This window comes from Eschscholzia californica, unplaced genomic scaffold, assembly GCF_041429995.1.
Source record: "Eschscholzia californica isolate CP2 unplaced genomic scaffold, dmEscCali1.0.p SCAF_1, whole genome shotgun sequence".
Lineage (NCBI taxonomy): Eukaryota > Viridiplantae > Streptophyta > Magnoliopsida > Ranunculales > Papaveraceae > Eschscholzia > Eschscholzia californica.
This window is the reverse complement of record NW_028238198.1, coordinates 29289254-29302120: the sequence shown is the minus strand read 5'-3', so window position 1 is coordinate 29302120 and position 12867 is coordinate 29289254. Positions and strand designations below refer to the sequence as shown.

General features: G+C 35.5%; 1 protein-coding gene and 1 long non-coding RNA gene across 6 annotated transcripts; one reads left to right on the top strand and one right to left on the bottom strand.

The window, feature by feature from the left end:
• Positions 1-1070: 1070 nt before the first annotated feature.
• On the bottom strand, positions 1071-5328 carry LOC147565857 (uncharacterized). Its single transcript, XR_015230305.1, has 4 exons — positions 5190-5328; positions 3046-3601; positions 2854-2936; positions 1071-1950 (listed from the first exon to the last, which is right to left on the bottom strand). It is a non-coding gene; the product is annotated as an uncharacterized LOC147565857 (long non-coding RNA).
• On the top strand, positions 5255-9894 carry LOC147565856 (lanC-like protein GCL2). 5 transcript variants are annotated; one of them, XM_086652335.1, is made up of 7 exons: positions 5255-5349; positions 6797-6930; positions 7034-7215; positions 7942-8053; positions 8154-8270; positions 8440-8754; positions 9422-9894. In XM_086652335.1, the coding sequence occupies exons 1-7, from the start codon at positions 5310-5312 to the stop codon at positions 9758-9760; spliced, it is 1239 nt and encodes a 412-aa protein (XP_086508461.1). In that variant the 5' UTR covers positions 5255-5309; the 3' UTR covers positions 9761-9894. The 5 variants fall into 5 exon arrangements, with proteins under 5 accessions (XP_086508461.1, XP_086508460.1, XP_086508462.1 ...); XM_086652334.1 differs by having other exon boundaries at positions 9419-9894; XM_086652336.1 differs by having other exon boundaries at positions 5259-5349; positions 6727-6930; positions 9419-9894.
• The last annotated feature ends 2973 nt before the right edge of the window (positions 9895-12867 follow it).

Sequence of the window (12867 nt, the reverse complement as noted above, 5' to 3'; positions counted from 1 at the left end):
TTGGCATCTTTTGAGCCATTTCTATTCTTGTCGTCTCTTTGGCTTTGAACTCCTTGGCGGTTACATGTAGTAGTGATGGTGGTGGAATCATATGAAGTAGTGGAGTGTGCTTCAACTTTAGAAGGACTTGACACATTCTAGCTAGATGCGCGGGCTTTCCAGGCTTTCAGCAGAGTCGTAGTTGACAATTTGAGGGGCCTGTGTGAAATTTGATTCTCAGCCTTTCGTATAATAAAAATTACGAGCAAAAAATTGAACCAAATACAAGATGATTTATCAGTTGATGATGAAAAAAATAGATGATTCCAAATGTATTTTGAAAAAGATAGTCAAAAGAGAATATTTTCGTTTTAAAATTTCATTTTTGTAAGAAATAGAATCTAAGAACCTGGAATCACTTGCGAGCAAGAAGATTTGTTTATTCTACCTTAGGTTAAAAATTTATAACTACAAATAACATAATGAAGTTTTAAATTTTCATGGAATGTTTGGATCTAAATACAAAATTATATTAAATATTTAGTTTCCAACTTATCAAAATGTGTCCACAGATCGATCAAAGACTTTTAGTGAGCATGACTAAGTTAAAAATGAAAATAGATACACCCAAACAACAAATTGGTTAAAAGTGAAAGTGTAACGGAGCATGAAGAAGGATTGACTTAGCCGTAATTCTCTCAACCTCCCCATAACTACAAAAAAGAAGGAAAAAAACAAAAAAAAAAAGAGGTAACGGGATTTGATCTCAAGTCCCCAACTTGGAAATGCACAAACCTAGACCAAGAGCGTTAGTTGTCTTTTCACACTTAATTTTATACGGTAACTTAAAATCACAAAAATGTCATCTTCATAAGAAATGGGCCTCTCTGTAGAGGGGGCCCAACGCAGACGCTCTGCCTGCCCCTCAGACACGACCTTAGCATTGGGGCTTGAACGTTTACGATTGAAGGCTTTTTGTCTGGGTCTTACAATTCCTCTTTCTTCTATATATTATATGTGTATTGGGGACTTCACGTGGAATGATTTCTGCTATAACCTTCCAGTATTGAATAGCAACAATATGGAAAACATAGAAAAAGAAAGACATCGATATCATATTTATGTTTAATCAAATTCTGACTGCAGTTTCAACAATAGAAGGACATATGGACTATTTAATTGTAAAGAAACAAGTACATTCATAATTTCAGGATATAGGAGTAGATCTCTATCAAGATGAACACGGTTATCGACTTCCTCCCAAGAAATATTACATTATCACAATGAATGTTATATTATCATAACAGTTTTATTTCGTCATTTTTGTCAGGATGCAGCTTCAACTTTGTCTATGATCAATAATCCAGAGGCTCTCGACTTTTCAGCATTCAATGGTTCATGAAGCATAATTGCTCAAGTTACCATTCAAGGGTTGGTCATGCCATTTCATGCTAAGCAGTTCCTGCAGCCACTAATGCATTCAGAAATTCGGCCAAAAATGCAGCTGCAATTGCAGTAAGAATTGAAGCCGCAAGCACGAGCTCCTCAATCACTTAATCCTTTGAGCTATATGGGCCCGTTGGAAGCTGACTTGCAAAGTTTTCTTGTTATAAAATAAGGTGAGATCCTGAATTAGATCCACCGTCAAGGAGAAGACTGTTAATTTTGCAACATGGACAAAATACCAAGTATAATTCTCCAAAAAGGCTTTCCTTTCAAAATAAACTAGCATTCCCGCAAATTAACCCTACCCTTGCATCAACGGAGAGTTGGTTCACGTTTGAAGAATGCATGAGCCCAAGGAAACAGATCCTGACACTATAACCCGAGCAACCAATGCAGTACTTTCCTTTGCAGTCAGAAGCTATAGGTTTTGATAATTACCGACCTCAACGTGCTTCAACTTTTTTTCTGAAGGATGAGGGCGCTGTTCTATTAGATTGAGCTTTATATATTACTGCTTACTTCCACCTACATAAAATGATAAAAGCTAAAACTACATATTGTTGAGATTTGACATCATATTTGATTGTAGGGACATCAAGGAGATGACGATACATTAAACAATAAGAAAAATTTGTTTCAACCTTTATGAATTGAGGTGTTATACCAACTAGTGGTGCAATGTTTAGTAAAAGCTCCGAATTTGTACCCTATGTCTGGGGTATCATGATACTTTTTTCAACTAATATAATGATTAAGTCGTAAGAGTAAGTCACAGAGTCCTTTATGAAATATTGTAAATGACAAGTAGAATAGTATTTGACTAATGATTCCAAAACTTTTAATACTGATAGAAAAATCATCATAATCTGAGTATAAACATCTTGTTTGTGGGTTCAACTAGTGTCAAGTGTAAGTTGAGTAAGCATATCCAAATCCGGGACTTCGTTCATGCACTGAAGAATAATTTGTTGCTATGTATATGAATAAGGAAATCAATACTAGAACACATTTTTTTTTTACGAAATCATGTTTCTATTGAAATATCCATCCCAAATAAAGTTATTTAAACAAAATCCAGAGATGTTCATTTTTAGTCTGTGCATAATAAGGTTATCTAAGGTTATCTATTCTTATATGAACATTAAGCTTTCGATAAACATATTTAGCTAAACACACACATGATATTACTTTTAAAAACATATCTTTGAGTCTAGGCAAGACATTCTAAACACTAAACAGAATGGAACTAAGAACATCAAAACAGAAAAAACTAGAAGTAAGGCGTCCAAGAGGGTTTCAACATCCAGGCACTCAATGGAGATAATTTGACCATACAACTATTCGATAAGTTCCCTATGCTCAGTTCAATATACGGAAAATGATATTCACATGTTCAACTAGTCAGAAAAGGAATTTAGAAATGCTTACCTTCACATGTTTCTTCCAGTTATATAAATTTACTTGGATACTGGTGATGGTATAAATGCTTGATCGCCTCTATATTTTCCGCCCTGTAACAAAAAATGATCTCAAGTATCAGTAAAATGTAGTTTAACTTTTATATGTGGAAGTATATGCATCCCATTCAAGACTGTAAGAAGTTAAAGTAATACTAATTACCTCTATAAAGGATGTGCAATTTTTATAGAAAGCTCTATCTAATGGAATATGACCCTCATCCCCCACGAAATAAGTTGGCCATTTAGGATAGTAATTATAAAACCCATAGCTTCCGATTGTAAAGAAAATCTTATATTGGTTGCTCGGGTAATAGTGTTCGGCTTCGTTTCTTTGGGCATTATGCCTAATATCTTGTCGATGTTGTAAAATTAGAAGCCTTCTTCTTGTATCTGGATCTAATCGGGACTCGAAAACCCCCACCTTCTTCTTTAGCAAAAGAACATTGAAAGCTAGCTTCCAATGAACTCATATGGCCCAAAAGATTAAGTAATTGAGGAGCTCGTGTTTACGACTTCAGTTGGGACTCCAATTACGGTTGCATGTGTGGTTGAATATCTAAACGCATCAGTGGTTGCAAGATCTGCTTATTGTGAAACGACATGACCAACCCTTAAATAGTAAATTAAACAACTATGTTTGATGGAGCCATTGAGTGTTGGAAAGTCGAAAGCCATGGATCTGGATTACTGATCATAGACAAAGCTAAAGCTGCATCCTGACATGCCAATAACAAAATATGTTGATAACGATAGAATGACAAAGTTGAAGCATTGGGTTGAAACAAAGTAACTATATATATTTTTTTTAAACAAATTTATGGTGCGCTTGGTTGCAGGAGTCCTAAGTAGGATTCTCACAAAAAAAATGTGATTTGGTAGGAATCAAGACTCCTTCGTCTGTTTGGCTACTAAAAATCCTAGGACTCTTGAATCCTAAGAATTCCTAAATTCAAATTATGTATTAGTCCAAAATCCCACCATACCCCCTAAGATTTGTTAGGATTTTAGATTAGTAAACTAAAATTTTAAACATAGAATCAACAAAAATATTTTTCTCTCAAAAATTGTTTTTTTCCAAAAGTCATTTTTCGAGGAAAATCGATTTCCGAAAACCGTCTTTTTTTTGAAAATCCATTTTTTTCTCGAAAAATCGATTTTTTCCCCGAAAACCGACTTTTTCCCAAATATTGCTTCTCTCCGAAAACCGACTTTTTCCCAAATATTGCTTCTCTTCGAAAACCAATTTCCCCGCAAAACAGTTTTTCTCCGATTTTTTTTTCGAAAACCGTTCTTCTCCGAAAATCCTTTTTTAATACCGAAAAAACATATGATTTTCTTTCCAAGAACTGATTTTACCCGAAAAATTTTTTTTCCCGCAATTTTTTCTCCAAAACTGTTTTTTCTCGCGAACTTTTTTCCCTGAAAAACGTTTTTTTTCTTTTAACCGAAATTTCCTAAAAGCTTTTATTTCATTAAAATTGTTTTGCCGAAAATCGTTTTTTTCCTCGAAAATTGTTTTTCTGATAAAGACCATTTTTCCCGGAATTCTTTTTTAAGGAAAACACGATTTCGGGAAAATCAATTTTCTGGGAAAAGAAATAAAATAATTTTCGTGAAAACACAATTTCGGAAAAAATGGTTTTCGAAACAAAAAATTTATGAGGAATTAATTTTCGGAGAAAACGTTATATATTTGCAAAAAAAAAAAACAGTTTTGAGAAAACGAATTTCGAGAAAAGAATTTCATCAAAAAATAAATTTAAAGAATCGTCTAAAAAACTAAAATAATAATAAATCTTAAGACTCTTATTAGTTATCAAACAAACAAAAAGAATTACTTTTGACTCATGAATCCGTGAATCCACGGATTTATGATTTCGTCAACCAACACACCATAAGTTAATTACATCTCTGCCAAGCTTCCATGCAAGAATAAATGTGACTTTTTTTTTTGGTTTTTGTTTCTTGTTGAAGCTGACTCTTTTTTGTTTTTTTTTTTTTTGATGAAATCTGACTTCTTTTTTTTTTTGAAAGAAGAATAAGTGCGACTTAAGAGAAAGCATTGAAAAGAGAAAAAATAAAGTTATAAAGGTCTTTTCATTTTTTTCCCAAAATTTCAGACTACAAAGAAATTGATACAGATCTCAGTAGATCGCACTTAAATACGTACATACAATGATCTAATAAAACGAAATGGATACAGATTTGAGTAAATCGCACTTAAATTCATACATACAATTATCTAATAATATGAAAGAAATGTGTACCAAATTCTCTTTTTAAGTAGTGTTTGATTGTTGATACCTTTTCTTGAGATTAGGTGTAATCCTAAATCTCATGGCAGGAATTCCATCAGCTATGCCATATTGCTGAAATTTTAGAGAGCACTCGTCAACGAACTGCAAGAGATTTTGGGGTTGCTTGATGAGAATTGAGAACATGGTGAATGTAGAGAAGTTACTTTGTATGTGGGCTGGAATTTGCAGACTAATTCACATTTTAATTTGACCTAGAATCTCCAACAAATACACTTTTATTGTGTATTTGACTTTCATCCATTCACTTTGATTGTCTATTTGTACTCGAATTTGCGAGTAATTCTCATTTACTTTCTATTTGATTTTGCGATGAATTCACTTTTACTTTCTATTTGAGCTCGAATTTGCGACAAATTAACCTTTACTTTCTATTTAAGTTTGACTTTGCGATCAATTCACATTTACTTTTGATTTGAATTCGAATCTCCAACTTATTTACTTTTATTTATTTTTTTATTTGAATTTCAGTTTGCGACCCACTTTTACTTTTTATTTGAACTCAAATTTACGACTAGTTCACATTAACTTTGTATTTAAGTTTCACCAAAAAAAAAAAAAAAAAACTTTGTATTTAAGTTCAAAGTTGGGACCAATTCACCATGTTTTGAGCTCAAATATGGGACTATTTAAATTTTACTTTGTATATGAACTTGAATTTGGACCAATTCATTTTACTCTGTATTTGAGCTTGACTTTGCTATCATTTCTCTTTTTTGTTCGTATTTGAGCTCTTAATTCTTTACCAATTCACTAAAATTTGTTTTGGTGGATCTCATATATTAAGGAATATTAAATTTGATTCTCTAAATGAATAATTTACCTAATGTGTGTCATTGCTAATTAATTCATAAATTAATTCCACTCTTATAGCAAAAGATTCACCAGCAGTGATGGGAAACCGACATCTTTAACGTGAAAGCAGCGTGAATCACCATCCAATGGGTTGGATTCATTTTGATTTAATCAAGAGAGAGAAAGTGGCATTAATCTAACTGTTGGCGGCGATTCAGGCCACTTTCAGGCCAAGAAATTCGGTCCCTCAATCTTTTTCCAAGATTCATACATAAGTTACAATTTTTTGGTTGATAAATGATTTTGAAGCGTGAAACAAATTTATTACATAATATATATTTATAATTATCCAAGTGATTTTGAAGCGTGAAACAAATTTATTACATAATATATATTTATAATTATCCGAGTTCAATATTCATTGACTTACACTTTTGGTCGAACCCTATAATATATATTTATAATAATCCAAGATGAATATTAGTTGATTTACACTTCTGGTCGATCGAACCTGGACGACGCAGTTGGCCGCTTCTACCATCTATTAAAACGTGTTAATCAACCGGTTCAGCTGAGTGGCAGCTCGAACCACTAACCACGTAGCCATTGTTGCTTTTTCTTATTTGTTGAGACATAGCCATTGTTGCTTGCTTCTCCACTGTTAGCAACAAGCGGAAATTCCCCCATTTCTTTCTTCTTCTTTTTTAACTAATTTAAGTTTAAATTTTCAGAAAACAAAACCCATTTCTGGTCTAAACTCTAAAGAAATGGCGGATCGTTTCTTTCCTAATGAATTCCCAGATTTTGTAGCAGAAAAAGGAGATGAAACACTAGTTGAAGGAAGTGAAGAAGTTTCAGTTCTCAAGTTTCTCTATCTTCCTTACTCTTCAATTTCAGAGAGATTTAAACGAGCTGCTTTGGGTCTTAAAGAAACTGTAATAAAATTCAAACAACAATTAATTCATTAATTACCCTTTTATGTGTTTGTTAAATTGCTTCAGTAGTTGAATTTGATAAGGAATGTTTTTTTTTATGCAGATTGTTAAGGAGACATGGGGATATGGTAGTGGAAGACGAGTTAAGGATTTTACAGTTTACACTGGTTCACTTGGAACTGCTTACTTGCTCTTTAAATCCTACCAGGTTACTAACAATAGAAATGATCTCAATCTCTGCTCTCAAATTGTTCAAGCTTGTGACTCTTCTTCACTTGGTTCTGGGTAATCTCTCTCTCTCAGCCATTATTGATATTATCCCCCCATTAGACACCCTATGGCCAAGGGCTTTTGTTCTGGGCACTTAGTCACTAAGCTTGAGAGTACACCTAAAGCCCGGGCTTTGGGCATTGTCGCGAGTGATGCATAATCATCCGACTGAGCGAAGAGTCGTCCTCGCCTCTGATACAATTTGTGACGCCCCTAACCCTCGGTCTATATTGATTTGTCCCAGCTTTAGGTTACAAGCTCTAGGTTACAAGCTGGTGTTGTCAAATGCGACATGGGCAAACCAACTTAGTAACTCCGACCCTACCAAGCAAACACGGCCGGTGTTCAACCTTCCTATTGCCCCACTTAGTTTACAAGCTCGCGTTACCGAACTCGGCACGGAAGAGAACCAACTCAGTAATTCCGACCCTACCAAGCAAACCCTACTCGTGTTCAACCATCTTATTGATCCCATCAAAACCCCGAAGTTAAGTGGGCGAGGGCCTGAGGTGGCTAAAGCGGGAACATATCGATAATGTTAAGGCTTGGGGCGTAACACGAAAACACATTAATTCAGTTCAATGAAGATCCTTGTTCTTGTTCTGATCTCTGAAGTGGGTTACTTTCTAAATTACACAATCACAAAAGTGATCAATTTCAGCTCAATGGATTCTTCCACACACACACACACAAAATGGTCCATATGGAGTTGTTGGTCTGATTTATGTGTTTGGGTGGAAGGTATGTCACATTCTTATGTGGGAGAGCTGGTGTTTGTGCCCTAGGAGCAGTGGCAGCAAAGCATGCTGGTGATGAAAGAATGCTAAATCATTATCTGACCCGATTTCAAGAGGTATATAATTAGAGAAAAGGGTAAAGAATTCTATAAAGAATGACTTCGCTTTTCTAGGAAAACTAGAACCAAAGATAATGTTACTTTTAAATATGTACAGATTAAGCTGCCACCAGACGTTCCTAATGAGTTATTGTATGGGAGAGCTGGTTTTTTATGGGCTTGTTCTTTCTTAAACAAACATATCAATGGTGGAACTGTTTCATCTTCCTTCACTGTAAGTAAGCTTTTCACTTGGACTCAATTCATTCTAGAAGAAGGTAAGCAAACGAATTTGTGTATTGGGTTTGGGTGAAAGTGTATATAAGGCAGTAGTTAATTCTCATTTGGTTCAGTCTCTCATTTGATTAGATCATATTTACTGGGTTATGATGGAAATTGTGCAGGGTGAAGTAGTTAGAGATATGATCAAGGAAGGAAGAAAGTTGTCTAACAAACGTAGATGCCCATTAATGTATGAATGGCATGGAAAAAAGTATTGGGGAGCTGCTCATGGCTTGGCAGGAATTGTTCATGTTTTGATGGATATGGAACTCAAACCAGATGAAATTGAGGATGTCAAAGGAACTCTCCGTTATATGATTCAGAATCGCCTCACTAGTGGAAATTACCCCTCAAGCGAGGAAACTGAAAGTGATCGACTCGTGCACTGGTGTCATGGTTCCCCTGGTGTTGCTCTCACCCTTGCCAAAGCTGCTGAGGTAAAATCCTTTCTGATGATTTAAGCCCCTTATATTTACAGGTCCAGTTAGTAGTGATAGCCTAGGGTAGCATAATTTGGAAACTAATAGCTAAACTAAAGAGTTCTATCTTCCCAATTTGGACATTAGGCACTGAAACTTGATTTGATGTCAAGTGATCCCAAAAAGAGATCATTAACTCCTCCCTGGCAATTGAGTTATCATTGACAAGCGTATCTGCTAGGACTTATACAAGGAGTGGGTTTGAAATTCAACTAGGACACTTTCTGTTAAGTTTGCGGGCATCCAACTCAAAATCACCTGCAATTAGTTTAGAGGCCCTAGATATTATATTCCTAGTCCTGAGACTCCCCTTTGTCAATCTAAGACTATTCCTATCACCCATCCTATCTGGCTTTCTTTAAATCTAACATGTGTCTTTTTGTCCTGTGACATGGAACACATGTGACCGTTGAGCTTATCACGTAAGATGCTCTTACCATTGAAGCCCGTGGGCATCTAACTCAAAAACTGGCAATGAACAGAGAGACCCATTTTGTCCGTGTGGGATTATGCTTATACTTCACATAGACCAACCTATTCCAAGCTTCATCTAGCTTCACCTATACAGTTTGGTTATATTTTTCAAGCAATTTCTTAGGGTGACAAGAATTGTTTATGGCAGCAGGTTTTCAAAGATAAGGAGTTTCTGCAGGCAGCTATTGATGCAGGAGAAGTGGTCTGGAATCGAGGACTACTAAAGCGTGTTGGGATTTGCCATGGAGTGAGTGGAAATGCTTATGTTTTTTTGGCGCTATACCGATTAACGGGCGACATGAAGTATCTGTATCGAGCTAAAGCATTTGCTTGCTTCTTATTTGATAAAGCAAATAAGCTAATATCTGATGGAAAAATGCATGGAGGAGATCACCCATATTCCCTTTTTGAAGGGGTTGGAGGTATGACTTATCTCTTCCTTGATATGGTTGATCCTGCTCAGGCTAGATTCCCAGGTTATGAACTTTGAAACCCTAAACCTATCTTTATGAAGAAAATAACATGTACTAGTATAATAAGTCGAGATGTATATATGAAATCTTGTAGTTCTGTCTCGTGAAGGTCTTATATGCCATCACTTCTCTAGTGCGTTTACCTGTCTAATTATATCTGCTAGTTTTCTTTCATGTGTCTTTATAGAGTCGAAGACGACCAATGAAATGGCTTCACTTTTTTGGAGTAATGCTAGAGAATAAGAATAACTGGGAAGCCTCTGGCCAGAAATCCTATATAAGAAAAAGTAGGCAGACCTCTGGTAGAAATCATACGTAGCTTGTCGTGATTCGTTATTTAGTGGACCAGAATCAGTGAAGCACGAATCACGACAATCCACATAGGATTTCTACCTAGAGTCTTCCTGGGTTTTCTTGTTTCCTAGTATTTTTCCTTTTTTGGGTGTAATTAGAGAAATTTCACTGCACGGGCACTAAGCAGCTGAGGCACAAGGGATATCTAGTGAATTGGCCATAGTTATCTACTAATAGGCTGTAGGAATGGAGGGATATCTAGTGAACTGGCCATAGTTATATTACTCATAGGCTATAGGAATGGAGAGATCGATTGAACATGAAAAACAGTGAACTCCTGTGTTAGCAGGGGAGTAACTTGTCATTGTCTACCATGTTGGGCAGAAGTTTGATTCTGTGGTGAGGTTCTTCATCCTTGATTATTAAGATCATATGAACCAATTTAGAAGAAGTTAGACTACAGTGTTCGAAAATATTCCTCCCTTTTCAGGGCTGGCCTGGCATGGCCATCTGTGAGCTGAACTCTAGTTGGTCAAGGAGCGTGAAATTACTGTTTTTGCCGTCCTTCTCTCAGGCTATGGCTTGTTCTAGTTGAGGAGCATGTTCTCTCCCTCTCCCTGAAAGCATATCCTTGTTTTCATCATCTCTTTTTAACCAGCCGATGATTATGAAACTAGATTAATTTTCCCTCTCCCACCAGCTCGATTAAGTTTCATATTGACTATTACAAAAAGGATTCATAATGCATTATGAATAACTACATTGTATCGTGCTCGTTCATAACGTATTATCCATCTCTGTAACGTACTATGAACAAGAAACAAAACCTTTCTTGAGAGAATAAAAAAAAAAGCGATGTTGTATTTGAAGGTGAAGAAGAAAAAGGATGTTATCATAGTGTATTATGATCAAGGTGGTTCTGTCCAAAGACATTGGGCAAATTTTAAGGGCCCGAGACTAAGTTTGGGTACTCACTTTATTTCTTGTAATGATGGCCACGGTGAAGCGTTTGGCTTTCGGCTTCGTAGTAATTATGATAGTGCATAATACTTTATGAACATTCACATCGGAAGATTTTGAAGAGATGGAGTTCATAACAAATCTCCTGTAATCGAGCTCATGTTAGTAATTGATCTTTCATTGGGAGTAATATCTCTCCCCTTATCTCTCCTTGATAGCAAGATGTCTCCCTTAATATTGATTAATGTCTCCTTATTAGTATTTGACCTCATATTGTATCTATAACTAACATTACCAAAAATTCAATTAAGTCTTGAATTGTCAACCTACATGCCACTGCTTGTGAGCCATATTATAAACATAATCTTTCTTAAAACTGATATGGAAGAAGATTTAAACAGTTCCATACTTCTAATTGAAAACAATTCTCCCATTACAATTACATCTAGTCCTAATTTCCTATAGTAATCCGTTTCCAATTACAAAAACATTTCCGCCCATTACTACTAGTATAAAAACACTTGTCCGGATCCAATTTCAACTTCATCAATCTCAATCAATCTTCTACTCCTGCGATTAAAATTTCGGAGCTTTCTTCACAGTCATGATGAAGAAGTTGTTAGGTTGCTTCTGTGAGAATAGTCCCACATGGGAGAATGGGTAACTAGCAACCAAGAATATAAAGTATAGGTCCTCTCCACTCATTGCCATTTGGTTTTGAAAAGTGCTGATATATGTGAGTCAAGAAAGAAAGAAATGTGAAGTTCCTAAAAGTTATCTATCTTATGCATCATTCAGAGCACTACTTGAACGCTTAGAAAAAGAAAATACTTGAGAGATAACAGTACTGATATATGAGTCAAGAAAGAAAGAAATGTGAAGTTCCTAACAGTTATCTATCTTATGCATCATTCAGAGCACTACTTGAACGCTTAGAAAAAAGACAAATACTTGAGAGATAACAAAAGTTTTCGAAGAAGGATCGATGACTATTACTTCTTGCTCGATCGAGTTGTTTGAACGGAACCTCAAACTTATGAATTAATTCTTTTAAGTTTCCTCCAATATCTCATTGGGTTTAGTAAATATTATTCATTTATAGTCAAACCAGGATAATATTAAAAGACAAATTGAAGAAAAATTACTCTGTATGTAAGATTTTATAATGAGAAATTTTTAAAAGGAACAAAGTTGCCATATCAGTTCCTTGGTTTAATCCCCTACCAAAAAAAAAGTTCCTTGGTTTAACAATTGTGAATCACACCATAAACAAGCAGGCTGGTCATGAATTTCCTGTTGTCACCATAAACAAGCAGGCTGGTCATGAATTTCCTGTTGTGAAACTGTATCTTTTGGTACCAAATCAAACAACTCATAGTTTGCATACTTTAGCGTATCGAATTGGTTTGATTCGATATGTGGGTCTTTTTGTTGTTTTATTCATTGAGATATAGGGTTTTAAGTTCTTTATATTTCACCTTTATCACTTCATTTGAAGCCCTTCATGGCATATATTTCCTTTCATCAATCTAAAAACACAAAGAAATATAATGAACACGAGTTCGGTCTCAGTAGGATTTGGAATTAGGGTTTGACTCCATTAAGTGGACCGAGTAACTAGTTGAACCACTGTGGGGCTTAGTTATTCCGCTAAGGATCAGATCAAGCTCTCTAGAGCCCAAGCAGATCCCTGAGTTACTGGTTAACTGCATAGTGTCAAATATATTGGAAACTCGGATACTGCTAATTTCAGAATTAAGCAGAAACAAATAGGATGCTTAGCTATCGGTTTTGCCCCATACTCTGAGAGTCTAGACCTGCTTGCTTGGAGTTTAAAGTAACAGAACAAAAATCAGTCAAAAACACTCTG

Bases quoted from the DNA above. Each gene is read 5' to 3' on its own strand.
- LOC147565856 (XM_086652334.1), top strand. From the start codon at position 5,310: ATGAGAATTGAGAACATGGTGAATGTAGAGAAGTTACTTT. The intron at 6,931-7,033 runs GTAATAAAATTC...TTTTTTATGCAG, and splicing joins CTTTGGGTCTTAAAGAAACT to ATTGTTAAGGAGACATGGGG. The intron at 8,054-8,153 runs GTATATAATTAG...AAATATGTACAG, and splicing joins ATCTGACCCGATTTCAAGAG to ATTAAGCTGCCACCAGACGT.